The sequence below is a fragment of the Solanum tuberosum genome, unplaced genomic scaffold (assembly GCF_000226075.1).
Source record: "Solanum tuberosum cultivar DM 1-3 516 R44 unplaced genomic scaffold, SolTub_3.0 scf00078, whole genome shotgun sequence".
Classification (NCBI taxonomy): domain Eukaryota; kingdom Viridiplantae; phylum Streptophyta; class Magnoliopsida; order Solanales; family Solanaceae; genus Solanum; species Solanum tuberosum.
Genome location: NW_006239005.1, coordinates 517,892 through 534,984, shown reverse-complemented (window position 1 = coordinate 534,984; position 17,093 = coordinate 517,892). Strand labels below are relative to the sequence as shown.

The window sequence follows — 17,093 nt, the reverse complement described above, 5'->3', positions numbered from 1 at the left end:
TTTAATTAGATACATGTATATACACATACAACTAACTAGATACATATTTTTACCACCATCTCTCTTCCCTTTCCCCTTCGTCTCTCTCATCTTTGGCAATAGAAAAAGTGGCCATTGATGCCACTAGTAAGAAAATAATAAGTATTTTGCTGTCAAATCAGTCCAATATCATACAAAAGTTTGATTCTTCAAGTTATAATTAATTAGATATTAGACTTCCGCATGTTGATAGTCTTAGAGAAGACACACCCATTGATGCATTCTTCTGCTCTAGTGGAGGAGTCATCATTGTACCGAGAGTATTTTGGGATGCGATGGGAGTGGAAGGATTAGGAGAGAGAGTAGGTTGATCATTTGGAGTGACGATAAATTAGGGGAGAGGGGATGACGTGAGAGATAATTTGAATTGCTAATCAACCAAAAATTAAGGAATTTGAATTTTAAGATAATTATTCAACACCATATTTAAGGAACTTGTATAACTGATTAATTTTTTTAAAATATATGATATAATCATTAAAAGTGATATTATATGTAATTGTTTTAAACTAGAGGTAAAATAAGTATATATGATAGTGAAGTATGTTTAGATAAGTAGTTTTTCCAAAAATAAATTGGTGTCAAAAAGTATATCCAGCTAAAATTAGCAAACCCGAATTTGACTGGAGCTAGGCCACCCAGGACGATGACTGGACAAATTCCTGATTTTTTTATTCTCAAGATGTTCTGAGCCACACGCGCTTCTCCCTCCCACACCACAATTTCTTCTCCTAAACACAGTGCAGCCATTGCAACGCTACACCATTTCCCTCTGCATAGTGTCCTCTCTCTCTGTCTCGTTAAATAATGAGTACGTCCTTTTTATTATATCTGGATTTGGATTTTATTCATAGAGATCTCAACTAGTTTGGTATTAAATTTTTGTTGATTGATTGATTGAGTAGAAAATGAGCTAAATCTTATGATTTTTTTAAACAGGTTTCGGAAAGAAGATCAGGATAGGGCTCGATGGTATAAACTCATCACTATTCATGGATTTCCTTACATTTTTTTAGTTTCGTCAAATTTTGCTCATCATTTACCCCTGAAACTGTAAAGTTTGTTGCTTTATTTGTTTCTAAATTCAGGGTTTGGAAGAATTAATCGTTTCATCACGAGAGCAGCTCACAGAGACGAAAGCAAGCTTTCAAATGCCAGCAATGTGCTTAAGACTTCCACCTTTAAGGTATTTTTATATATGTCCCACAGTTGAATGCTAAAACTCAGTGGAAACAAAGCATCATTTTGGGGATTTCAATTAGGTGGGATTAAGATTTGTTGTTGTAGCACCTATATTAGAAATGCTTTATCCAAGTCGAGGGTTTATCAAGAACAACCTCTCTATCCGTATGAAGTAGGGGTAAGGTCTCCATATACTCTAAACTCCCTAGACCCACTTGTGGGATTACACTAGGTATTTGTTGTTACAAGCTTGTATACTAGTATAGGAATACGGTAGAGATTTGGGGAATTTGCCATATACGTCAATCCATTTGTTAGTGTTGTATATAGAGGATTCATATAGACAACCCAAGTAGTTTGTGGATGTAGTTGATTGATGAGTCTAGAGCCTAAAGGGCAAATAAATTGTGGAAGAAACCAAAAGGGGCAAAGGCGCAGCCCCCCCAACCTTAGCTTTTTTCCCTTAATGGATGTGAAATAAACGTCAAAAGGAAGGTGCATGGCCCTACACGCCTTATAAGGGCATTGGGGCCCTTACGCTTTACACCTTATTGGTGGGCCCCCTTCCCTTCTTTCCCAAAGCCCCCCTCTTTCCCAAACCCTCCTCCTGCCCATAATTTTGTTCCAATGTCTCCGTGTATGGGAAGTACTATATTTTGTTAATAGATTAACAGAAACACTATGTCAAGTCTTGTAGCATTAGCAAGATATGTAAGTGCACCAATTGCACTATGATATGGTACTAAAGGACCAAGAGGTTCCTTAATCTCTTCTTGAGGTTGGAACAAATCTTTAACTTACTTCAAGTGATCGAACTACGGACAACAATTGGAGTACTTAATGGATGTGTCTTGTCCATGTAAAATCGTTTCAAAATTTTCTTAGTATAGGCAGATTGATGGATGAAGACCCCGTTTGCTAAATGTTCAATTTGCAGACCAAGACTAAGTTTTTTCTTTCCAAGATATTTCATATCAAATTCTTTCTTTAGATACTCAATTACTTTTTTGACCTCTTTTGGAGTTCCGATGAGATTTATGTCATCAACATAAACAACAAGTATAACAAACTCTAATGTTGTTTTCTTAATAAAAATACAAGGACAAATGACATCATTTATATAACTTTCTTTTATCAATTACGGACTGAGGCGATTATACCACATGCACCCGGATTGTTCTAAACTGTTTAATGATTTGTAATATGTTTGAGTACATTTCTCGAGACTTTTAACTATATGCTTTAGGGATTTTAAATCCTTCTGGGATTTTAATATAAATTTCATTATCAAGTTGTAACCACATCCATTAGGTGTATTTCAAGCTTTTCATGTATAACTAAATTGATGAGATATCAAAAAGTTATCGCATCCATAACCGGTGAATATGTTTCTTTATAGTCGACACCGGGTCTTTGAGAGAATCCTTGTTCAACAAGGCATGCCTTGTACCTTACAATTTTATTTCTCTCATTTCTTTTTCACACAAAGACCCGTTTATAGCCAACTGATTTTACATCATTAGGCGTTTGGACTACTGGTCCCAAAACCTTACATATAGCAAGTGAGTTCAATTCTAATTGAATTACCTCTTACCATTTTGGCCAATCACATCTATGTAGGCATTCTTCGACAGATAGAGGTTCAAGATCCTCAATGTCTTGCATAATGTTTAGTGCAACATTATATGCAAAAACATTATCCACCATAATTTTTGATTGATTCAGTTTTATCCTATCACCAATAAAACCTATTGATAGTTCTTTATTCACTTCAGTCTTGAGTTCATTGATTTCTTTAGGAATATCAGGATTAATCAAATCTTGAATCTCTTTATGAGATTCTTTTATGGTGTCATATGATCATTTTTCACACTTCTTTTTCTAGGATTTGTATCCTTTGAACCCAATGGTCTACCACGCTTTAGATGTGTTTGAGATTCAGAAGCTATGACACTAGTAGATGGTCCTGTTGGAACATCAATTTGGATAGGCAATTCTCTGCTCGAATATGTGACTTAGTTATCCTTTTCAAATCAGTAAACACATTTGGGATTTGATTTGCTATTTTCTGTAAATGGATGATCTTCTGGACCTTATGTTCACATATAGGGGAACTGCTATATTATGGTGATCCACGAAGTAGTCTATTGTTGCCACTTCTCTAAATCTTGCTGAGATAATAGCTATTCATAAAACAAGCAGAGAATGTGTATGGTTGAGATTAGTGATACATTTCATCAAAGAAAAATGTAGTATGGAGTATGATATTAAGATGTCCACAATCTTACTAGAAGACAATGCTGTAGACATAACCCAATTAAAATGAGGGTTCATAAAAGGAGATAGAACGAAACACATTTCACCACAATTATTCTTAGACATGGTCTCCAGAAGAACAGTGATATTGATGTGTAACATTTCCGTTCAAGCAATAATCCAGTGGATTTATTCACCAAATCCTTACCAACTTTAACTTTTGAGAAGATGGTACACAAGATTGGGATGCGAAGACTTAACCATCTGAATTGTGGTCTTTATTCGAGGGAGTAAAATACGTGTTGTACTCATTTTTTCTTAACCAAGGTTTTATCCCTCTGGGTTTTCTTGGTAAGATATTTAGTGAGGCAGCAAACAATGCGTATTAAGTATAACTATATGTACTTGTCCTTTCACTATAACTTTTTTTTGCATGAACATCCAAGGGAGAGTGTTGTAAAGGATATGGATGCTCATGGGACCCACTAGTGTTTACTTCTTGGTTCACTTTGGCTATAAATAGCCTTTTCAAATGAACAAAAGAAATACAAGAACAAATTTTTCTTTCACTCTCTCTCCCTTTTGTTAAGAATAGCTCTCTCCCTCTCTCCTTCTTCTTGTTAATTTAGTTTATCACTTCTATATTTATTTTATAACCAACAAATGATAGTGATAAACTAAATTAACAAAAAGTTGAGAGAGGAAGAGAACAATCTGTTCTTGTATTTCTTTTGTTCGTTTGAAAAGGCTATTTATAGCCAAAGTTAAAAAGGCCACCAAGAAGGAGAATGATTGGGTAAGTGAAAATAGCCCATAAATGGGTGGGTCTCATACATGGGCATCCACCCTTATTTTACAACACTCCCCCTTGAATGTCCAGGTAAAAGAAAGGTTCTAGTGAAAGTGTACCATTATATGTGCTATTTCTTTTAGTAAGCTTCAGGTTTACTATGACATGAATTTCATATTAATAAACTTCTAGTTTACTGTGCCATGTGATTTCATCATGCTTATATTTGTAGTACAAATAGTTAGCTCTTCTTGCGTCCTTGATTATTAGTTTTGTACTATCAAATATTACTTAGATACTGCTGGTATCATAAAAGAAGCTTAGGCTAGAAGGGCAGTTGCAAACCTGAAACGATAGTGGAGAGTTGGATCATGGTTTTTGACTCCTAAGGGAAGTGAGTTTTCCACGTTAAATACTTGTATTAATATACTTGTTGCAAATTACCTTCTCGCATAGTTGTTCAAAGAACCTGGTTCTTTGAGTGCTTAATATGCAGCCAAACTAACACTACTGATACTACAAGATATTTCATGTATTCCTATAGTTATCTAGAGAAAGCAATGTTGGATCTCGATGCATGGTAGAAGAGCTACTTGACCATGTTTCAATATCTCAAACTGAAACTAAAGAACTTGATTTCCATTTTCTTGTTGGTGGTTCTGCCATAAGAATAAACGTGAAGTCAGCGCTGCATTTACCCCCTGGCAGAGACTAGTACCTATTTGTCTTACAATCTGGACATCATTACTTTCACAAGAAAATATTAAATAAGAGTGGTGAAGAGGAACTTGAGATGTTTCAAAGACAAATACAGTTCCATCCAGAAGATAAAGGCTAGCAACTTTTTGTTTTAATAGAGCTACTGGAATCCCTACATGTTTAAGGATGTGATGTACTTTTGTATCATTATACTTTGCCACATTGTGCAGAGTTCCCAGCACACTCTTTGTGCTGTTTTGAATACAATCCTAACCATTTCAGAAAGAGTAAAAACCAATGCAGAGTGGTAGATGGTTCAACCGTGTCAGTAGACATCGTAAAATTTCACTATCAGTTTTGTGAATCCCTTGGCAGACTTATTATTGTCCAGTTTGGTTTACATGATTTGATTCTTCAGATCCCATATTTCTTTGGTGAATATAATTGAGAGTGTCATTCATATAATTACTAATTCATATATCTATGAGGATGTAAACTATGCAAAGTTAGTTTCTCATGCCATTTGTTATGGTTTTCATCCCACAAGGAGCAAAATTGCTTATTGGGAGAGCCATCATACATGTGAACCTCTAATACTGAGTAAAATAATGTGTATCCTAGTGGTGCAGGGTATAAACAATTGTAATGTACCTTTAATTGCCTTTTTTCTTTCTTTTTGGTGTTATATTCACATATGCTAATGACTGAGCCATTAAAGTTTTTATCACTAAGTGTGTTCTGTTGAATCCTTTACATTAGCATTGTATGGTCTATAAATTATATGATCATGGAATAATTTACAGCTGATTAAATTACTTTGTTATTTGTTTCAAAGCATGACTCAGATGGTTTTGGATCTGCTGGGTTAAAGTCTTTCAGAGCATTTGCAGTGGTTGGTGCTGGAGTCTCTGGGCTACTTAGCTTTGCAGGAGTTGCTTATTCTGATGAGGCCGAACATGGCTTAGAGTGTCCGAGCTATCCTTGGCCTCACGAAGGCATTCTCAGCTCTTATGATCATGCTTCGTGAGTATATGCTATGCTGCCACATGATAATTAAAGTTCATTGGAGGCTACAGAATAACATTTCAACCTTTTGTTTATTCAAAACTAAATTTTAGCATGAGTAATGAAATGGATACCCCATTTAGTTTAACGCCTTTATTTGCCTGATAGGATACGTCGAGGTCATCAGGTTTACCAGCAAGTGTGTGCATCCTGCCACTCAATGTCGCTAATTTCCTACCGTGATCTTGTTGGTGTTGCATACACTGAAGAAGAAACTAAGGCCATGGCAGCAGAAATTGAGGTGGTTGATGGCCCTAATGATGAGGGTGAGATGTTCACCCGCCCTGGGAAGTTGAGTGATCGTTTTCCACAGCCTTACGCAAATGAAGCAGCTGCAAGGTTTGCAAATGGTGGGGCTTATCCTCCTGATCTAAGTCTTATCACTAAGGTATTGCCTTGGTCCTCTTCTTTCAGCTATATTTTATCTGCATTGCCTGATTTTCTTTCTTCTTTCAGGCCCGGCATAGTGGTCAAAACTATGTTTTCGCTCTTCTAACTGGCTACCGGGACCCTCCTGCTGGTGTCTCAGTAATTTCTTCCCCTCAGACTTCTTTTGGTTTGTGACCATCTTTTGTTTGTTTAGAATAGGGGAAGCATCAAACAGAAAAATAGTGTACATCTGAAGATGTAATTGTGAAGAGATATGCTCCATTTTTAATTGGTTGTTACCTAATAGTGACACTGTTCGATACTAACTTATTGTTATCACAATTTTCGAAGTCTGAGAACCATAATAACTTCTCAACTCTTATTGTAGATTAGGGAAGGTCTTCACTATAACCCTTACTTCCCTGGTGGAGCTATAGCGATGCCTAAAATGCTTAATGATGGTGCTGTTGAGTATGAGGATGGTATACCCGCAACTGAGGCACAAGTAATATGTCTTGCTCTCTTTCTGCTTTATTTGTTGATCCATTATAAAGAGATGGAAGTAATTTTTCTCTCACTGTGCAGATGGGAAAAGATGTTGTGTCCTTCCTGTCATGGGCTGCTGAACCAGAAATGGAAGAGAGAAAGCTGGTAAGCCGCAATCTTCCATATGGTCCTTCTCTTGCAGTATGATAGTCACTAGATTAAACCTCTGCATTTTGCATGTTGAACTGATATTGGATCCTCATTGACAGTTGAATGTGCCATTAAATGATTTTTCTGACCTCTTGGGTATTATTGTAATTCCTACAGATGGGTTTCAAATGGATATTCGTCTTATCACTTGCACTTCTCCAAGCAGCTTACTACCGTCGCCTGAGATGGTCTGTCCTGAAATCTCGGAAATTGGTCCTTGATGTTGTCAACTGATTTCATTCAAATCACACTAGGTGAACTAATCGTGAGCATTTCCTTTTGTGTACTGTATGTGATGGGGGCACAAGGAATAATGATATTATTGCCCAATGATTTGAATTATCAGTGTTATATACAATGTAGACTCTAGACAATAGATCAGCCACTTGGAGCTATTCTTTTGAGGGGAAAATGAATAACCGCCTGTACTATTTACAGTATCGTCTATAATAAATCTTTGTTATTGGAATTCCAAGTGCAACCCCCCCCCCCCTTCTTTTTCTAAAGTCACCAGGCGATAGACTTTTGCCTATTTTGGATGGTGGAATAACTTATTCCGGGATAACTTGTTTCCAACCAAACGACCTGAAGTTTTAGGTTATTGAATATTATAAAAGTCTTTTCACAAGGACTTTTAACTATAAAATGATGGTTTCTGTTTGTCATGAATATAATTTCTCCACACTAGTTCTCTTTAAGTTTTAGATTTGATGCTCAAATTCTTTACATATCATTAGTGTTATACTATCTAATTCTAATGTAGCTGGAGGAACACAATGCAGGATGCTCAAATTTTTACCAATGGTATTAGAATGTTGAGTTACATATGCTCAGATATTCTTTCACCTATCTGTTTTTCTATTTCTTATCCTTATTCCACTTCACAAGATTAATTAGTTAATACAGTGGATAGGTTGGTATCTGTTGTTGGTGGGAGGTGGCAAATATTTCGTGGGATAAATAGACTAATACAACTTCATTTGATTTCTTGAAATTTTGATAAGTACATGTAAGACGTGACATTGAAACACCAAATAATATAAATCTCTTGCGTGTGTAACATGTAAAAGTAACAATTGCACTATAATAATATTACACTGAATATATCATATAGCTCATGATTTCGTAGAGCAATGTGAACGGATCACAAACCAAATTAAAAAAGAGACACATAACGTAGTTAATTGGCCTATGGGATACGTGGATTGCGAACGCTGACTAACCTAACATCATCGACCACAGGACCACACAAAGAGCCAGAGTTGTCACTCTTCATATGATAATACGAGCTCAAGAACCTAACCCTAGTGCGTTGAGACGTTGCTGTAAACCTAAGCTTAGCACGTTTGAACCCACCTTTGCCTTTAGACACATATTTAAATTGTAATGCAACATTGCCAGCAAATGCCTCAACAACCATAGACCCTTCACAAGAATTGTTAGCATCTCCAACTGAGAATGTGAGATCATAAATTCTTCCAGCTTTGGTGATCACTTGTTGTGCTATTGCACTTTCTCGTCCCGCGACTAGCTCGATGGCTCGCTTGCCCTCGGGCACCGTGAAGTGATCGGCATCGACGTATTTTACGGCCTTGAGAGATTCAACTATCCATCCAGGCAATGGACAATGATCATCTTCTATGTTGGGAGGAATTAGGACTCCCCAAGTTGTGTTAGGGAAGATGTATGGACCCTCCTCAAAGTTTCCATTCTTCAACATGTTGTCTGCATACATTTATGTAACTAGAGTTTAAATTTTGTACACTGACGTATGGAAAGTATTTACACAATCTGATCATTTAAAAGGCAGTAGTTATGGGTAACTTTATTTAATAGGTATTGAAAGATAATGTAGATTAAATAATAAGTGCATGTGCATACCATGGTACTATTTAGTTTTCGTCCAAATAAAGACTAACATCTTTCTAAATTTGAAAATAATTTAATTTAAACTTTCAATTTATCCTTAATTAATGAAAAATATTTAATTATAACCGATGTAAATTTTATAACAGATTTAGAATCACAAGTTTCAAAAGAACTTGAACTATACATGTGTCTAAAGCAAGTTGAATATTTTGGTGAGTCTAAATTTTTAATTTTGACCGTAAATTTAGATACATAATATAAGTTTTTTGAAATAAAATTTACATATTTAAGAATTACACAAAAATAATTATAAGTTACAATAATTAACATTCAAAATATTAAAAAGTAGTACTCCTTCTATCCTAGTTTATATGACTGACTCACTTTCCTTTTTAGTCAGTCCCAAAAAGAATGATACATTTCTATATTAAATACAATAATTTAACTTTAAAATGTCTATTTTATCATTAATGAAATGATTTATAGCCACACAAACACATGTCACTTATTTTAAACCACAAGTTTCAAAAGTCTTTCTTTCTTTCTTAAACTCCACCCCAAATAAAACGGATAGAGTATATGAAAAATTCATGATTAAAGGAAAAATCTATTTGATTTTTTAAACTCGAATAATGTCACATAAATTAAGACGCATAGTAAAATTGACAATGTAATGAATGGGAGGAGTTAATTATACCTTTTGGTCTATGTGTTGTTTTCAAAGCCTTGAGAGCAACAAAATCAATAAGTGGTCCACAAGCAGGGTCCTTCTCATGAGCAATAGGATTATGTAGCACAATATCAATCTCATTAGCCTCAGCCAAAAAACCCCATGAATAAGTATCCCATCCATCACTACTATACATTGTTTGTAATGGCAACATTCCCCAATCTTTTGGTTCACTATTAGGTGACACTGACACATTAAGTCTCTCTTCTTGAGCACAAGTCCTAGCAAACACAAAAGATAGGGAGTAAAATGTCTCTTTTGTGACATTTATGACTTTGGTTTTGAGTGATGCATCTTCACCTAGCCTAACAGCATAATCCCCTTGTGGTACTGGAAGTAACATGTCACCTTGCATTTGTCCTGATTTTATGTACTCTACATAACCTGAGAGTTCCCAATGAGGTATACCATGAGGGTCTATTACTCTTGTTTTCTTCATTTGTGATGGTTTTGGACCTTGCTCGAAGTTGCCATTTGGTAATAATCCTGGTATAAGTTAGAAAACCATAGAGTGAGGGCAGTGGCGGAATCATAATTTTCATTAAGAAGTTCAAAATATGAAAAAGTAAACATACGAAGAAGTCAAATAGGTTCAACATTTATTATATATATAAGGGGTTCAGATGAACCTACATCCTTACTAGTTCCGCCCGAAGTGAGGATCCATCATCACTCTTGTGTGTATGCATTTGGTAACAAAAAAAGTGTTTAGAATATTTTCATTATTTGTCCTTTTTTATATGAAAATACTTTCCAATTTATATTATTGGTAAATAGATTCAAGGACATTTCAGTCATTTTTACATAAAAGAGCGCTTATAAACACGTTTATACCGGAAACACTAACTTCTTAATTAATTTCAATATTTCTATAAAAAAAAACAATATGTAATTATTTATTTATAAAATTAATTTTAGCTATCATATTTATCAACTATTTTTAATTGACTAACCCACTCAAAAACTATTAATTGTGAGTTGGAGCATTGAATGACATTTGCGAACTTGGTGCCCAAAGATTGCTGACAACTAATAATAACTCATGCAAAATGGTACTCTAACAAGGAGTAAGCTAATTTATTGTCACAACTCCCAAGTTCTAAACACTTGCAACTCCAATAGGTTATATATATCCAAAAGAAAAGAATAAATACTTTTAAATATGTCATGACATTTTTATAATCGTAAGAGCTTGACATAGACACGTAAAATGAAAAATTTAAATTTAAAGTTTTCCCACATCCTTCTCAAAACAAATTAAAGAGGAAAAAGACCTAGCTAGCTTTATGAAAATGAATTTGAAGATATGAAAAGAAAAAATAGTAAGTAATATTTTCATACGGAAAAAAGAGGAATTTTTTCACTATTTCAATGAGAATCTATTCCCACCATATATTTTCTCAGTGAGCTGATTCGGTGAAAAATAAATGAGAAAATCACATTCCGTAGCATAAATTTTTAATGAATTCACGATTAAAAAAACCTTTATTTCTAGTAGTGTAGATATAGCATTGAATTAATAAAAACAACATGTACAAAGTATGCATAAATGGTAATAAAAAGGATAATTAAGGATTGATTAATTACCATCAATTAGAGATGAACCAATTTGGAGACTTGCACATAGTATCATCAACACTAAAACTACCTTCTTCATTTTCATAGCTTCTTCCATATATATCATCCAAATTAATTATATGTATGAGAGAGATATGTGCACAATGAAAATTGGCAAACTCTCTAAGGGTTTTTATAAATATCTGTTGCTGAAAATGCCCTTACAGATTAAGGAAATTACAGGTGATTACCACAACTTGCTCTTTCCCAGCACCTACAAGGGAACATAGTCTGCACGTGCAATTCTCATGTTGAGGAGCTACTTAACAAACACACATTAAAAATCAAATGTATCGATGAATCGTTCGGTAGGATGCATAAGAATAATATTGAATAAAGTATATTAATAATGTCGATATTATTGAATTTAACGACGAATTAATTTTGTAGCTAAACAATAAAATTTGTTGCTAATTTTATTTAGTGATGAATTAGGACAAGTTTACGTTAGCTACGAGCATAATAACACCGATTAGCGACAAATTTCGTAGCTAATTCCAATTTTTCTAGTAGTGATTACATTTTATGCATTGTTTGATTTGGTGTATTTAAAATAACATGCTTTGCATAATTTCTAAAATATAATATTTATTTATAAAAATATCCTCTACTAATATAGTGGAAGACAATTGTGTCTTTGACCATGCTAATTCCCAGTGGCGGAACTAGGATTTTTAATAAGGGGGTTAAAAAATTGAAGAAGTAAACCACAAACTAATCGAAGGGGGTTCGACATCTACTATATACATAAAAACAATGTTAACCATGTATAAATAGTAATATTTTCTGCCGAAGGGGGTTCGGATGAACTCCTAACTCTATGCTAGCTCCGCCCCTGCTAATTCCTACATTAAAAACCCCTTGCATTTCTAATCTAATAGATTTTCATATATTAGTTATACATACCTCAATCTAAATATTGCTAGCATTAAATATACATAAATTAAAAATATATATCAAACAAGATATCGTTATTACACAAAAATATACATAATTATTTTTTAATTTCCTCTACTAAACGATATACTATACCCTAATTATTAGTATATGGGTGTCAAATGGTGAGCTCGAAATTGAACCTGGATCAAAATGACCTTACTTAATAATGTCTACTTAAAAGTCACTTGAATTGAAATGAATCATAACCTAACCTATTGGAATCTTACTAAGCTTTATTTTTTTTGAATTAACTTATATAAGTATCTAATATAATTTTTATGAATATATATAACTTATCAAAAATAAAAAAAGTTATTTTTAAAAATATTTTGAATAAGATTTTTCATGAATAAATTTTAGCTATATATCAATTTAAATTTTTAGATGAATTAAATCATGCAGATCAAAATATTTAACTTAAGCCTTGATTTTTTGTAGACCAGCTCTACGTAAGAGAATTAACAGTATTCTCACTTTATCATCAACCTAAATCAAACCTCCGGCTTCATAAAACAACCTAAATTATCATTAAGTAGAACTATAAATTATTATTAGTTTGTAATAAATAAATTGAATTGTTCTGTGCTGGTCGGTGTTCGTTTCTCTCTTAGTTAGGTATTAAGCATCTATAATTGCCTTGTTGGGTAACATGATCCGAGCAATATGGAATTATTTTAAAGTTATATTAATTACTTGTATTAATGTTGAGTGTTTTTTAATTCCTAATTACCATTTTTAAAATATAAATAGAGATAGTCAATAAAAGGTCTTATATGGTGTAGGTTGTTTGACTTCTAGCCATGTGTACTAATTATAATGTCTCCTTTATGTTCTTTCTTTAGGTCAACCTGAGGGTAATATTGTCATTTACACTCCTTTTTTCGGGCATTTGACGCGAATTATTGAGTTCGGTTATATAAGTATTTACATCAAATCAATAAATACTTTCCTCGTTTATAATGTCTCCTTTATGTTCTTCCTTAGGTCAACCTAAGGGTAATATTGTCATTTACACTCCTTTTTAAAAAATATGCATTTGAGGCGTATTATTGTGTTTGAAAATACAAATATTTACATTGAATCAATAAATACTCCCGGCTTACTTTTATTTATTTACTATTTCAAAAATAAATTCTCATTTTTTGTTAGTTTTAATATATTAAGAAAATACAATTTTTTCTTCATATTTTACTTTGTAATTAATTGTTTATTTCTCAAATCATTTATCAATTAATATGGATATTATAATAAAATTTTCATATGAATTGCTTATTTTTTAAAGAGCATACACAAATTAAAATATGATAAGTAAAGTGAAAGAAAAAAAGTATATGCTGCTACGTTTATTTGTACCAACATATTTGTCAATTTTATTATCAATGTATTTTTTTTCTAACTATCAGACTAGTTAATCATTTTATTACTTAACCAGATAGATTTATCTTTATCTCACTATGAATAAGTTCATGTTATTGGTGTTAATATATACACCATGTTTCAATTTATGTCAAGTTTCCTCATCCTTTCCCTCCGTTTCCATTGTAGCTTGAGGTATTAGTTCCTCATGTTTACTCTTTTAGATTCATGCGTTTTAGATGTTCTCATGTTTTCATATGACGCATGTTCATGAAAACTTGATTTTGAGTTTATGTTTTAGGTTAGGGTCGATTACTCCTTGTTTATATTCATTTTGATATGATTTGCATTCATGATGGATTGCTAGAGTCCATTGTTCTTTTCCTATTCTATTCATGCTAGCTTGAGTCCTATTCGAGGATGAATGTTCCCAAGGGTGAGATATTGTAACACCTCAAAAATTGGGTAAGCTAGAATGGAAGAAAGTTGCATTTTTGACATTAGTGCATGTTTTATGGAAGTCCCCTACGCAGTGGCGTAGCCAGGAATTTCATGAAGGGTGTTCAAACTTTTAATAGTAATTTTTTTTAAAAAAAAACGATGATTTAAATTACCAAAACAAATAATTAAGTTAAGCAACATTTAATTAAATAAAATAATATTTTTAATAGAATTACAACTATATAATTCAAAACTAACATAAAGACAAAATAAACTACTATTGAAAACATAATTTAAATATATTATTACAACTGTACTCAACGAGGTTTCATATCCTAAAACGTTTTTATAACTAAAGTTCTTTTTGCTGGATCAACTTCTAGAGTATTTAAATCAATGCTTTGTTTTTGAGAAGAATGTGACAACATCTCTAATTGATCTACCGTTGTTTTTTTATTTGGTTTGACTTTAGAGAAGTCGAACTTTTTTTTGGACTCTATTATAATAATTCCTCATGGCCATTGAAACTTGAAACTAAAATATTAAGCTGGTTATTGTTGTTATAAAATAAAAGAAAGAGAAAAAAAAAATAGAGAGAGAATTATTGAGATTTCTATTCTTAATAATATTGTGATATAATTTGGGTGAATGAGTCTCCTATTTATAGAGAAAGAAAACCTTATTCCACAAGAAAAAAGTATTAAAATTTAAGGAAATAATTCAATTTTAATTGAAAAAAAATCCAAAATAAAATAGTTAGTGGAGGTAATATTCGTTCGCGACGGGTATTGCCAACTCCACTACGCTTTACTTTGTTATTTCAGAGTGTCCAAATGCTATATATACCAATATAAAGTCAAAATTTTACGTGTATATATTGTTTATTTTTTGACGAAGGGTGTCCAATTGGACACCCTGGAGCCTACGTGGCTCCGCCCCTACCCCTACGGACGATACAAGGTCCTACTACGGTCCGTAGAAATGCAGTCATAGGGTCTGTGTTAAAATTTTGGAAAATTTCAAGTATCTGATAAGTTTCTACTGACCAACGAGATGGTATGTAGAAGATTTGACGAGTCGTAGAATAGCGTTCATGGAAAATGATGTGACTTGAAGGTAATTCTGGGATTTTGGGTTATACGACTGAGGCCTACGAGCCATAGAAGTTGTGACAACCCGTTGGAAGGGTTTCGTGGAAATTGACCATAATATTGGTCCTAGTAACAGGTTCTACGAGTGACTAGGTTGATTTGTAGAAGTTCCTACAGACCGTAGGTCGAGTTGTAGGTTTATTGGGAACTTTTAAGTTCAGGGTTACTTGGGGCTTTTACTATCCTTTTAACTCTTAAACTACGTCGTTGATTTTACCCTTCAAAATCCCTCTCCATTCCCTCTCATCCACTCAAATCCCTCAAATCGTCTTCTCCAAATTCTTTCCCAAAGTTCTCAAGAATTTTTAGGGTTCTTCAAGCTCCAAGGTCTCTTACTCAATTGTTAGGGCTTCAATTACCAAAGATATGTGGAAACTTCTTTAATGGATCCCTTTTTATCCATTGAGTCCCAAGATTTCTCAATTTTTCCTTTATGATTTCACCCAATTTCTAGGGTTCCTATATGATTCTTCATGTGTTTAATTAATTCTAATTTAATTGATTATATTTGATCTTATCATGTATGATTGGATTCAAATTTCATGTTTTCAATGTCTTTCATATGAACCCATGCTAATTGTCTACTTTGATCATGAATTGAGTTTTTAAATTATGCATGCATAAATGAATTGTAGTGACTATGATTCTAGGTTACTCTTGAATAAAGTATCTCATGTTTTTTTGAAATTAGGTTTACTTCTAATTAATTGAAGTATTCTCATTATTAAGGATTTCAATGATTTGGCCACTTCAATTGACACTACTAAAAATTTGCTAAAAAACGACGGAAGAAAAAGCGACGGACAACGTCGCTCCAAAAAAGCGACGGCCTAAGAGATGCCGTCCGTCGCTTTTTAATAAAAATAATTATTTTTAAAATTATTTTACAAAACGTGACGACGGCATCTCTTAGTCCGTCACTTTTTTTGCGGATTTTTGCACTAAATATATATATAATTAATAATTATTTATTTAATATATATAGAGACGCCGTCCGTCGCTTTTTATTAAAAATAATTATTTATAAATTAAACAATAACCATGTTGTCCGTCGTTTTTAATTTTCTTTATTTTATTAATTAGTTTTTTAAAAATGTGACGGACGACATCTCTTAGTCCGTCGCTTTTTGGTCAAAATATCTAGTCAAACATTTTTAAAAAAAGCGACGGACAACGTCTCTTAGTCCGTTGCTTTTTTAGTCAAAATTTTGGTCAAATATTTTTAAAAAAGCGACGGACAAAGAGACGTTGTCCGTTGCTTTTTTTAAATTAAGTTGAACCAAAAACGAGTTTTCCCCCCATTTTCCCATCTCTCTTTCTCTCTCTTCTCTCTAAAACCAAGTTGTTGCGTCGCCGCCCGCCCACGCCACATTCGCCCTTCTCTCCTTGAGCATTAGTCCCGTCGGCGCCGCCACCCGTCGTCCTCACTGGCTCTTTTCCTTAGGTTGTTAAGGTTAGGATTTAATTTTAGTTTTTTTTCAACTCTAGTAATATTTGATTTGTTATAAATTAGTATATTGTTTTAGTTTGATGAGTTATGTTAGTCAATTGCTAACTTGTATATTTGATTATTGTTAGTTAGGAGAGAATTGAGGATTTTTGATTTTAGGGTTTTCTTCTAAATTGTTTTTTTTTAAAAAAAATAAAATATGATTGTGAATTGAATATTAGAAGTTAGAACAAACAAATAATTAGAAGTTAGAAGTTAGAAGTTAGATTAGTTGCATTTTCCAACTTTGAAATTCTTGAATTTTGTATGTTTGACGGTTGAAGTTAGAAAAACATTGAATTGTATATGAAAGTTAGATTACTTTGAAGTTAGAAAAATATTAGTATATGAAAGTTGAAAATAGATTAGTTGAATTTTCAACTTAGAAGTCCTTGAATTTTTATT

General features: G+C 33.1%; 2 protein-coding genes across 2 annotated transcripts; one reads left to right on the top strand and one right to left on the bottom strand.

Moving 5' to 3' along the window:
• Positions 1 to 673: 673 nt before the first annotated feature.
• Positions 674 to 7,472, top strand: LOC102605393 (cytochrome c1-2, heme protein, mitochondrial-like). Its single transcript, XM_006346526.2, has 9 exons — positions 674 to 850; positions 979 to 1,011; positions 1,128 to 1,225; positions 5,802 to 5,989; positions 6,140 to 6,419; positions 6,488 to 6,559; positions 6,789 to 6,905; positions 6,986 to 7,051; positions 7,214 to 7,472. Exons 1-9 carry the CDS (start codon positions 847 to 849, stop codon positions 7,328 to 7,330), a joined length of 975 nt encoding a protein of 324 aa, XP_006346588.1. The 5' UTR covers positions 674 to 846; the 3' UTR covers positions 7,331 to 7,472.
• Positions 7,473 to 8,198: 726 nt separating this feature from the next.
• On the bottom strand, positions 8,199 to 11,399 carry LOC102598480 (uncharacterized). Its single transcript, XM_006346586.2, has 3 exons — positions 11,283 to 11,399; positions 9,663 to 10,181; positions 8,199 to 8,821 (listed from the first exon to the last, which is right to left on the bottom strand). Exons 1-3 carry the CDS (start codon positions 11,377 to 11,379, stop codon positions 8,286 to 8,288), a joined length of 1,152 nt encoding a protein of 383 aa, XP_006346648.2. The 5' UTR covers positions 11,380 to 11,399; the 3' UTR covers positions 8,199 to 8,285.
• Positions 11,400 to 17,093: the final 5,694 nt, after the last annotated feature.